Here is a 13030-nt window from a genome sequence, read left to right as displayed (position 1 = left end):
TAACTTTCCGACAAAAAAAATATTATTTTAATTTATATAATTTTTTAAATATTGAATGTACATTGCTTGGTTGGTTTCATTCCTTTTCTACTTCAAAATTCTTTATGGAGTGGTGCATCGGGCCCTTTAAAACCGAGAACATTTTTTCATATGCAAGAAGGTACCAAGATCAATGTAGAAATGCTCAAAACTCAGAAATTGAGTCATCATAGTGTCTGGCTTTCAGGCGAGTGATGAGGCTGAGCATTAGATCTTACCAGGTTTATACAGCATCAAGTTCAATGTAAATGCAGCATTGTTTTAAAACGAAGAACGTCACTGAGCAGGGATCGTGTCTCGTAATGAAAATGGTTCTTCCGTTGAAGGCCGTACCACGATTTCACAAGGCATTGTTAAACCAATGCTTGCTGAAGCAATCCCATCGTAAAAGAGAAGTTTCAGAACTTCAATGAAAGAAATGAGACTATGCAGTCATACAGATGAGCAACTACACAAAACTAAGCACGCATACAATTCCATACCTCTAACAACAGAGACAGATCTATTCGAAATGACCAGTCTATCTATTTGAAAATTCAAACCATGGATGAAACTGAAAAATGTTACTGACCCGACCCGACCCGACACAAAGAGTCATGTGAATTCCTACAATTTGTGCATGTGTACATAACACATCAACTTCTATATCTACTAGTTTCTACAGAATTTAAACTCTATCCAACAACTATAACAATCCGCATAAATTACAGCTGGCCATGCCCAGTCATGAAATAACTAAACAGCACAACATAGTTTAAATATCTTAAAAAGGAAAAGGGTTATGAATATGATTGCAAGGATTACTCGATAGCTGCACACTTATACTACTCTTCATGGTGAACTCTCCATAGACATGGTCAGACTTTCACCCCTGCAGCTGGAGCAGGTTTGTCATCTTTAACAGCTTCGGTTTCTTCGTCCTCATCATCATCTGCCTCGTCAGCTAATTTGGTAAGCTCCTCCTGAATCATGAGTTTAATAGACGCTTTTCTGGGTATGAGATCCGTTTTGAAGCGCTCAACTGTAAAAAGAGTCTTGTGTCAAAGACTTGACATGCATACATCTCCTAAGTGCTTATTGAAGGTACACACCCCCCCCCCTCCACGCCAAGAAACGCGCAGGTATTACTATCCATTTTCTAAAAGTCACACGCACGAGCACATAATACAAACAAAATATATAGGAAACAAATATGGAAATTAAAACTTAAACGTGAACATATCAAATAACTGTTAAACTTTACCAAGTTGGTTCAGAATATCCGTGAAGGTAGCCTGCAAGTAACCAAAGAGTAAGGAATCACATCAGAGACTCTATTTAATTTTTGTTAAAAAGAATCAAAAAAAATATTACAGAGCAGATATGCTAATCTGTCGGCTGTTTTTACGATCCAGAGCTTAATGTAAAACTTTGGTAGCCACAATGATTGTTTGTGAGTATTCAATTATCAACCTCGGGATGATTATCAATCAATATATCCTTACCGTATTAAAGTCCGCCTCCTTGAGAATTTCGCAAATTGCAATCTTAAGCTCATTGTCACTAGGCTTTAACTTCTCCGCTTTAGGTTTCTCCCTTCCTTTCACGACTTTTTTGCCTTGAAAAGGAAAACGAATATCAGGGTGCAAATGATTTTTATCTACTTATTAATAGAAACTTCAAGAGTTTCCAAGTAATACATGAGAAGTATAGTTTCTTAACAAATTACTAATATCTGTTAGGCATTTGCTTGGGCAAGAAAGTAGCCAAAATTCTTCAGAAAATGAAAATACATAATTCTTACCAGCTTTTTCCTTGGAAGCAGATTTTTTTGGTGTTGGTGACTTCTTAACTTCTTCAGTTTTCTTCTTCCTTGAGAAAATCTTAGGACTTGTATCACTATCTTGAACCTTGGAATGACTTGAGGATGGTTTTGATGATGCTTTCTTAGGCGTCGGGCTTGACTTTTTCACTGTTATAGTTTTTTTCGTTTTAAAATTATCAGCAGAATCCTTATATCCAGATAACTTCTTTGAGGGAATTCTTTTGCGCTTTTTAGTCTCTTCTCCAGACCCGGCTTCAGTATCAGTCTCTTTTTCCTCACTTTTGGCCCGCTTAGGCTTTTCTTCATCAGAGTTTTCAGAAACACCATTTAGATCTTCCTTTTCTCCATGCACATTGTCATCTGCTTCCTCATGATCTCCTTCGGCTTCATCTTCCGTCTCAGGTGAATCCTCTTTTTCCTCCCCTTTGGATACATTGTCATTCCTCTTCCGACTCTGCCAAAAAAATACAGGAAAAATAAATAAAATATGAGAAGTAAACGTAAACATGTAACTGGACTAGAAACTGCAACTAATCAAGAGTGGCACACATATAAAGCATAGGAAAGAAACAGAAGTAGATCAACCCATACAAGTAGACTGAAACAAGAACTGACGTACAAAGCATCTATGGAAATATGCACTTCCTCTTATAAATGATAAAAACATGACAAACAAACAACACTGCCATCCCAGAATTTTCTATACAGGACCAAATGCAAAAGAAGAAGAAACATATCCTCGATAAGATGTCTACAGTAATATTCGTGCAAATAAAAGCGGAACCAAAGTTATCATACCTAAATTCTAGACCTCTAGCACTAGTCAAAAAAGTTTGGTTTTTAGCTCAGTGGTAGAGCAATTGACTGCAGATAGTCAAAAAAGTTATCTAAGGCAGCACAAATGTAAACAGTTGACAAATCTTAATTCATGCTAAGCTCGCTTGTTATTCCACTACCCTTTACCATATTATGTGTGCCCCTTTGTGGTTCTTTGTGGTGTGTATGTGTTGGTTGATTAAGTTTTAGGAATGAATGGTGTTCTAAACCAGCTAATACCTTAGATGAGCTTTTTGAAGGTGCGCTCCCCGAGGGTGATGCGCTTTTTTTGCCCGATCTCTTGCGCTTGGTACCTTTGCTCGACTGATACACATATGAATTAACATAAAGAGTCAAAAAGCCAGCATCAAATTAACATTTGGATACATGAGATAGATGTTATCTACATTACCGACCTGTTCTTTATCAGCAAGTAATTCGCTGGTAGTAGCATGAGGAGCTTCCAAAAATTCAATCAGCTTCGCAACAATATCTTCCTGAATACACATAACAGTTCTGATCAATACAACTAGCCAATGTGATTCATGGTGATAGATTGCATAAATTAATATTGTAGGAACAAATTTTAATCCATACAAAGCAGTGAAAGTATACTCAAATTCACTCAAACTGTTCAATGTCAGATTTATACGTATCAATTTTACATTTATATCATCCGAGAACAAGTCAATTCATAGATAATGCTACCTTGTAGAAATAAGTTTGCAATAGGACCGAGGCAGAGATAGTAAGAAGTACTTTTAAGGGAAAACATTTCTGGTCCCCCAGAAAAAAGTACAATTCTACCTTTATGTTTAGCTTTAGGATCCACAATCCAGATAACTCATCAACAAAATCTCTGCCATATCAACAAGTACAAAGTTCTAAAACTCAACAGTAAACATAAACAAACCTTTCTAGAAGCGGCCCTCGTAATTGGCAAGTCGAGCAATTCACAAAATTCCACCAATTTTTCTTTAACACACTTGTCGAGCTTTTCTTTTATCTTGTTCTTTTGCTTGTCCTGCACAGATAATTTTTTTTTAATAATATAGATACACTTATTAGCCAAGACGGGCAAATGCCAAAATTCTCATCACGTATATAGTCTATAATTATGACCATTACCTCATTTCCATGCCATACAAAGCCAGAAAACTGGGAGATGTTGCTCTTGATCTGAGGTGCCTGCAGCGGCATAAAATTACAAACATGTTAACTGTTAACATTTTCTGCGTATTTTTACCATTCTTCCATCTAGTATAGATGTCAATGACCCATTTCGACTATTAACAGTCAACTGAGTCATTTTTTGATAATGTTACTCTTTCCCAAGGCCTGCTACACGTGTTTTAACAAGGCATATACTAAGTTGGGTGATAAAAACTACAAAATTATAGGGAACAGACCACTAATCATTGGCAGTCTCACATCCTAATTATCAGCCTCTATAAAACTAAATTTTCAAGTCATCACCTTTCCTCTCCTTCCAAAGAGAATTGAATGAAGCAACTTGTAATTCTCCTCGCTCTTCTTTCTTGATAACTTGTATGCCACTGTTACAATATTGAACTTTATGTTAGTTTCCTACAGATTTTATGAAGCTAGGTAGCAGCGGAAGACAGAGTTATGCACATAAATACAAGAAGTAAACCTTGTTCTATCTGTAACATGGTAAAGTGATGACAGAAAACAATGGAAGGTTAATATTAAGGCCAGTTTCAAAGGGGTATCATCAACTACTGCACTACAGGCAGAGAAGATGATGAATCGGATAAGAACATAATACAAAAGCAGAGAATTATCAAATATAGCCTTTAGGACAGGAGAGAACAGATACAGAGAATATCACAACAGCATATACAGGAAGCCAGTTTTAAAGAATACAATCCTGATAACTGGATGTATAAGCATCTTCTAATAGGCAGCCCATTACGTTCATATTGGTCCACACTCTGCTCTTAGCAACACATCATTAATCTAAACTGATAACTGATCCTCAGGTAGCAACTACAGTTACCAAAACCATCAATAGCAACATTTTGCATATAGAAACAAGTAAAACACAGCTCAACCAATTAATACTTAAAGCAACAGAAATCTGATCTTACCCCGGATAAGAGCTATAAATACTGTAAGAACACAACAAAATCACATATCCTAATGTTTGAGCACTTGAACAATTTTGAGATTCCAGATAAATACAGGGTCTTCCTCTAATCTCCTATCAGCTCTTAGATTCAGTTTTAATAAAATTTCTACACAGGGGGCAGTATTCTAATTGTTTGTATTAAATTAGCATCTCTAAGTCGGTCACAAAATATTATTAGTAAGCAATACTATTAATCTTGTATGCAAACTTGCAGTATAAAAAAATTGCAATATATGACAAGTATCGGAACAAATACATTTGTGAGAATGACAAAATTATAATGAGAGTAAACATGAAAGTTAAGGTATCATCAGCCAACTATCTTCATCCGGGCGTGTATGCACAGACGCATATGCGAACAAATCAAACATTAAATGTTCCTCAAATAGAGACATAACTCCTATACACTGAATAGACAACACAAATAATTAAATGTACCAACGAATATAGTCATTCACTTAACTACCAACTATGAAATAAAGATGCATATAGTAATTTTATGAGAGGAACCAGAAAAAGAGCAAAGACAATTATCATAAAAAAAAATTAGAATCACTTTTATTAAGTAAAAGTATTCTATAGTAAAATTTATGCTGGTTACATGCTAAGCCAAGTATGCTAAATTATTCATTGGCAGTAATTACACAGAAACAAAAGCATATAGTGTTTGGAGTTAAATTGACTTTACCGTTGGGTATGTCTTTCAACGGAATACCAGGGCCCTGCAATATCCATATTAACAGTAATAAATAAATCAATGGACATTCATTAACTTGATACTTAATATTAAAGGTTCAAAAAAGAATATTACAAGACCTTTTCAATACGGAAATCTTTCCCAGATTCTTTCTCAACTGTTGCAACAAGCCTTTCTACCGACTTCCGTTCACGTACAGGGCGATCGCTTGCTGGAGCCACAGGGGTTTTTGGCTCCTCTTTTTTCTTCTCCACCGTCTTCTTTTTATCTTTTGGCTTTTGCTCAGCTGATTTTGGCTTTTCTTTCCCACGTTTTTTCTTTAAGACTTTTTTCTCAGCATCTTTGTCCTCCTTCTCGTCATCCGCCGACAATCCAGGAACATTATCCACTTCATCCTTACCTTCACCCTCCAATTTTGTCGCATTCTCTAGTTCCACTGCATCACTTTTCGCTTCTTCTACTTCCTTATATTCCTTTGATTTAGGATCTTCTTTTACATCAGCTTTGTCGGGTTCCCCAGTTTCTTTTTTGTCCACATCCATTTTCGAGGTCTCCATATTCTTTTCCTCGTCCTTGCTATCTTCTTCCATCTCCTTCACTTCATCCTTCTCATCATCTTTTTTCTCAACCACAGATTCTCCTTCTTTCTCCGCTGGAGCAGCCCCATTCTCCACAACCTCCTTAACCTCACTCACCTCCTCTTCCTTACCCATTATGAATCAAATCTCAAATCAACGCGTACCCAAAAATTACTGTCTTAAACAAACACCCCAACTCTTCCTGTCCAAAAACACAATAAAAAATAAGCAAATCAATTTTTTCAAAGCAAATTCTACTCGACTACAATTTAGCGCATACTAATAAACAAACAAATCAGATTTAACACATACAGATGCCACACAACTAAAATAACACAAACACAAGAATCTCGGAAAAGATTTAAATTTGTAAGTAGTTAATAACAATCACAACTAAAACAAACATATAGAAACTAGAACATACCAAATTCTACAACTTTCAAGCTCAAAAATGAATGTAAACAAACTTTAAACCTAAACCCCAGCATGATATACAAGTAACATACGATACAAACACAAAATTTACGTAAACAATTCAAGAAAACCATAAATGCACGTAACAGACAAGAAAACCCTAACTTGCAACAATAAAATTTAATCTTTACATAAAAAATAAGAACATAACAAAATTAAAGAACGATACACAAGATAAATTAAAGGATCAAATTTAGCACATACAAATGATTAAACAAATCAAATTTAACATATAGAGATCTAACTCAAATAACAAACACACAGAATTCAGAAAACACTTAAAATTTGTAGTTCACAAGAAGCACAACTATAACATATATACATACAACAACCAAGCTACCAAGCTCAAAAATGAATGTAATCAAGCAGTACACTTAAAACCCTAGCAAGATTTACAACTAAAATTATATAAAAACACAAAATTTCACATAAGCAATTCAAAATAATTCAAAAATGCATGTAACAAACAATAAAAACTTAACTTCCGGCAATAAAGATTCAATCTTTACACATAAAACAAGAAAATAACATATAAAGTTACACAAGATAAAATTTAAGAGTCAAATTCGATTAAAACAAAAAGAAAGAGTAAAAAACCTTAACTTGCAGCAATAAAAATCCAATCTTTACATAAAAATCAAGAACACAACAAGATTCAAGATAAAATAAAGGGCCAATTTTGAATTCTTGATGTAAAAAAAGAGAGGTGAAAAAAAAGACTTACAGAGAAATTAGGGCTCAAATGAAGTGAGTGGTTTAATTGCAAGACTTGAGCAGACAGTACAAATGAAATGTTATAAAAGGGGCTTGTGTTGTGTTGTGTATATCTCGAAAGCGGACTTGAAATGTGGATTTTAAAACTAGTTTAATGCCATGTAGGATGACGGGGGGATTCGAATAAAAGAGGGGGTACGTGGACGGTTGAGGTTTATTGATCTTGAGCATTTGGAGAGAGGAGATGTCATGTTGAGGCTTGAGGTTACTTGTGTTTGACCGGCAACTGAAGCAGCCGGTGAAGATTTGTACCATCGGGGATCATCTCGGGGCAAGTGTGTGTGTGTGGAAGTAGAGTCAGGATAGTGTGTCCTCGCAATTTTGTTTATCCATGTGTGTGCAAGCGAAGAGTTGACTTTCATTTCAAGTTTGTGAAATTCATATCCATAAATTTTGTGAAATCTGTGACAAATTTATGTGAAATAGTACATAATTTGTGCTTAGAATATTTGTAAATTTTGTGAAATTTGTGATAAATTTACGTGAAATAATACGTATCTTGTGTTTAGTATGGTAATTCAGATTCATAAATTTTGTGAAATCTGTGACAAATTTACGTGGAGTAGTACGTATCATATAGCCTCTTTAAACAAGTTTTTAAGTTAAAAAATAAAGAGTATCGCTCAATATTAAACTTCAAGAGACTTAAAAATTTTAAAAGTTTCTTCTTGTTTCTCACTTTTAAGAGCCATGGATAACTTAACTTGTATTCTATTAATAAAACTAGGTAAAATAACCGTGTTTCGCGTGATTGTTAAAAAATATTTTGAGATGCATTATAAAGTACCTGGAAATCGATTTTGTCAAAATATTTTGTATTTATTAAGACATTAAATAGCGTAATATCATATTTATAGTAAAATGTTTTCTTGTCATAAATTATACAATTTATTTTTTTAACAAATAACCAATACCAACTCAAATCACTTAATGCCTGCTAAGTTCCTCTCCACATAAAACTGCAAAATGAAAATAAAGATTAAAGCTAAAATAACAATCATTCACATTCATAAGAACCCACTTTAAACCTTGGAACGATGAAGCAATATATATATATATAAGGAACGACATAGTCATTGATTGTAAGTGATATCCCGCACCCTAGATAACACGAATCTAAGGGCTACAATAATTGCTCAATGTTAAAATTTTACGTAATAATGTTCCACCTGATATTAGTTTCAGTTTTTTTGTCGGGGGGTCTCATATATATATATATATATATATATATATATATATATATATATATACCCTTATGTTAGAAACAATACCGACATTGCATGAATCATGTATAGAGAGCCTTTGCACCAAACAAATAATAAGTTTATAAAAATCGAAATTAACAGGTAATTTTCCAAGCATTCCTACAAGTAAAAAATTCAAAAAGCTAAATATATTTTCAGGACAAACATCAACTATCTATTATTTATCATAATCTTAATAGTTGTTAGTAAATGATTTGCAAAAATCCTCACAATACCTTTAAAAAATTATCGTTAATTCATTTCATGTCCATTTTGGTAATATTGTAATTATAAAATATTATGTCAGCTGACATCATCTTATATTAATTACATTCTTAACTATTAATTTCAAATATTTGATCATGCTTTATTTACATTCCATAATTATTATTTAATCAAATTTCCATAATTATCCTTTAATCAAATCAATAAAATAAAATATTATATAGTTATTGTAAAATTATAACAAATTTCCATTATTACCATTTAATCGAATCAAATCAGTACAATAAGTCTGGCAAACAAAACCTCTGCTCCTAAGCTCAAATTGATTTTCGGTGGATTTGTAAACAGGCGTGGATATTGCTCTGATTATATTCAATAGCCACATAAGAGCATCGGTGCTTTAATTCAATAAATTAATATTATCACCGGTGCTTGATTCAATTATCAGAGGATTCTAAATCAAATATAAATCTTAGTATTATGCATAAACAATCATATAGTTTGTCAGCCCTAAAATGGTAATATAGATGTTGCTATAACTAAATGTTCTAATACAAATTGTGATACTGAACAGGTTTTATGATCTCATGTTATGAAATAGTTATAATGTGATGACTGTGATTTTCGCAATGTAATTATATGAATAAAATATAATTGTGAGGTTTATTGTGAATTATGTGAATTTTTGAGTATATAATATAAAGTTATATAATTATGTGACTTATGTGCAATTCCTGTGAAATAGTAAAAAAAAACGTAAAATGTCTCATTCCAGTTTGATGAGTCGGTAAAAGGCATAAGCTATGTTTTGAAAGTGTAATTGAGTCGGTTGTTGTCGGGTCGTCAGATGGGACGTGACTCGTTATGTAAAAGTGGACTAAACGAACTGATTGGGAATAAGAAAATAAGTGTATTATATTAAGTTATGATAGATATCGAGTCCTCTTTGTGTTTATATTGTATGGATTCGAATTTGAAAAGATTATATAGTTATTTGGATTACCGAGTAATTGTTGTACGCGAAATCGGTAATTAAAAGGGAAATTATGTGTTAAATTGTATAAATATGAAATGTGGTTGATGTTATTATGTGAATATATGTTATTTGAAAGTTACAAGTGTGTATTTGTGATTCACTAGATTTTAAATATTTTTAAAAGAGTTTATTTGATAAAAATAAGGATTATTTGATTCTTAATTATTTTTATAAAATTATCAAAATATGATCAAAGAGTGGAATTTGTTTTATTATCTCTGAAATGGTCCTGGAGACTTTTTAAAAATGCTAGTTGGATTTATTTTGATATTCTGGTATTTTAAAATGATTTTCCAAAATTTATTTCTATTATTGGTGATTTATTTGTAAAATCCATAGAAATTAGCTTGTTGGCTCAAAAATTATTTTTAAAATATGGGGGGAAATCTAAATTCATATTCTTGGTATTAAAAATAATATTCGTGGCATTTTCGGATTTTACAAAGCTATTTTAATGGAGTTTATGGATTTTAGTATAAAAAAAGGAAAACAAATTTTATGGCAAAATTACCATTTTGCCCCTATCTATTATATACTCCCTTCCTCCCCCTTTTTTTCTTCTCTCTCCCCGTCTCTCTCTCTATCTCTCTCCTCTTCCTCTTTATCTCCTCTGTTCCTTGGTGGTTTTCAAATCCGAGACCATCTTTGTGTTCGGTTTCTTTTTCTCTACAAATATATGTGCTTGCATGTGTGAATCCTTGTGGTTTTGGAAAACCCAAATCAGGGTTTAATTCGGTTCTTCGATGAAATTCGATTGGGTTATGATTTTGATGATGTTTACTGTGATTTAACATGTATTTGATGATTAACACACGTTTATAGGCGGAGTTTTGGTTAGAAACCCCGATGGCAGCAAACCACCGGTGAGCCGACGGGGACGATGATAATTCTTTGAGTCCGATTTTATTTAATTTTGTACATGCATGTTGATTAATTCGAAGTTTAAGTTCGAATTTGTTGATTTAGTTCGATTTTTTTATAATAAATGATATGAATCTTATTTCGTAACCTCGTATGATATGATTATGAATTTTGGATAGTTTGGTTTGAGAGTTTTAGAATATTTATTCGGATCCTTGGTGATTTAATTTGATCTAGCTGATTATTTGAGTAGTTGTCGAGATTAAAATTGAATAAAAGTGATGCATGTTTAGAATCTAGCTTCTGGACTATGATTATTCAAACGATTTGAAGTATGTGATTAATTGTAAGTTTGTGTGAATCTGAACTTGGGTTATATAGTTATACATATGATTGATTCAAAAAATGGATTGGATTGTGAATTTGCTTGGTGATAGCAAAACACTGGGTAGTATGAATATACGAATACGCCGTGTCAAAATTTTGACAGAAGTATACATCGTCTATTAACCAGAAGTTGTAAAGGTTTAAGAATAACAATAGTAATTATTTGGAAACCGATATGTGAGCATATGAATATGAGAATGCTATTGATTGTGATTACGTGTTATGTGTAATTAGGGTTTATCTGTGAGACTACTTGATAAGTAGTCGAGTAAAATAGATAAAGATTGAGTATGTGTAAAGTAAATGATTGATCGAAGGTATAAATGGTATAAGAATAGTTATATCATACGTGTTCTGTGAGATTAAGTTGTATTGAGATAATACGATTGAGGTAGAAAGTTAGACGTTCTGAGAAACGTCGGGAATTGATAAGGTTTCAAATTATGGTTCGTTTTATATTGTAGATTCGGAAAGAGAAGGAATTCAAACTAGGAAAAGAAAAGAAGTATTAGGTGGTAGTAGCTCAGACACTATGAAAAAGGAAAGCTTTGCGTGGCAAGTAACTCTGACTCTTTTTACTTGTGATTTGATCATAGAGAATTTCTTAAGTCATGCATAAGTAGAATAAATGATCTTGTTGATATTGTTGTTGCCCCTTGATAATAGTCCATTTCATTTCAAGCACGTATGCATGTTCTTGTTAATATCTAACTATCCAAACGAACCTATGAACCTATGGAATTCGATGAAAATTTTCATTTGTTATCTTGTTAACCTAGATTCCTGTTATAGTGAACTTGAACCTTATTGACATTTCATTTCTTGAAATCATCTTAATTAATAGTCTTGTGAATACCTATGCTTGATGTTTGATCATTTCCCAACTTACGCTCTTTTAATTTCACTTGTTTATTCACTTAAATTCTTGAATTGAACCTAAGAATGAATTTCAACTTGAAAGAGTCCAAATGATTTCAAATGCTGGTACCGTTAAAAAGGAATTTAGTTTAAACTCTTTGTTTTCCAATATAAAGGTTTTTCGATGAATTCCTAACGATTGGATAGAGACGTAAGAGGCTAGTAGGACTAGTCCAGTCACGTAAGAGGCTAGCGGGGTTAGTCCAGTATTATAGGTTGAAATAATGCCATAGGTGCTTTAATGACCGGATGGAGGTCAGTACGGGCTGATCACCCGTATTATATTTAAAAGATGGATATTCCAATCAAGGGTTCTATGTTGTTAAAATAAAAGTGAAAGATTTCTCTTTATTGTGCAACGAGCACTAATTATTGCAATTTGATTTGAAAATTGAATAGTATTGATTAAACTACTTAAAGTTATGAAAATCCATTTGAGAACCCTGTCACTTGATCTTGAAAACTGATTACACAGAGCTTGAATCTCAAATACCTTGAAACCCTTATCTTGAGTTCCTTTCCTAGTTATTGTTAAGATATTGTCACCTAGTTTATTGAGAATAAGAATGCCTCTATAGTCTTGATATTTGGAACTATTTAAATAGTTACTTGTTGCGCCTTTTTGCTCATTTATTTGTGTTGATCTAACCATGACGGTTAAGCAAGAAGATGGTCAGACTTAGGTGAACCGCTCGTAAGAGTGTTCCTGGCGGTCCTTTCCATACCGTCAGATTTCAGGTGCCAGATCAGGTAGATATTGTGTGAGAAAGCAACGATGGTTGGTGGGAATTGTAATAGTTGGTTCAGATACTTTTGGGTTATCTGGCAATTCAAAGTCGGAATCGTATATTTTGGATTTATTTATAATAAGGGTTGTAATTATAATATTCTGGTTGGTAGTTGTAACCTTGTCTCATACTTTATCCTGTTTAGATCCTTGTAGCTTTCGGGGTTTAATTTATTTATGTTGTTATATTGTATTAGTATATTAGTGTTGTAGGTCCTCATTTCTAATCCCGAGTTTG

At 33.1% G+C, this 13030-nt stretch overlaps 1 protein-coding gene across 1 annotated transcript; it reads right to left on the bottom strand.

Moving 5' to 3' along the window:
• Nucleotides 1-542: 542 nt before the first annotated feature.
• Nucleotides 543-7439, bottom strand: LOC141696971 (DEK domain-containing chromatin-associated protein 3-like). Its single transcript, XM_074501136.1, has 12 exons — nucleotides 7285-7439; nucleotides 5628-6288; nucleotides 5500-5533; nucleotides 4136-4215; nucleotides 3788-3847; nucleotides 3573-3683; nucleotides 3076-3156; nucleotides 2900-2983; nucleotides 1823-2297; nucleotides 1524-1636; nucleotides 1283-1313; nucleotides 543-1060 (listed from the first exon to the last, which is right to left on the bottom strand). The coding sequence occupies exons 2-12, from the start codon at nucleotides 6219-6221 to the stop codon at nucleotides 897-899; spliced, it is 1827 nt and encodes a 608-aa protein (XP_074357237.1). The 5' UTR covers nucleotides 6222-6288; nucleotides 7285-7439; the 3' UTR covers nucleotides 543-896.
• Nucleotides 7440-13030: the final 5591 nt, after the last annotated feature.

Source organism: Apium graveolens, chromosome 11, assembly GCF_009905375.1.
Source record: "Apium graveolens cultivar Ventura chromosome 11, ASM990537v1, whole genome shotgun sequence".
Lineage (NCBI taxonomy): Eukaryota > Viridiplantae > Streptophyta > Magnoliopsida > Apiales > Apiaceae > Apium > Apium graveolens.
This window is presented reverse-complemented; position numbering and strand designations above follow the sequence as displayed.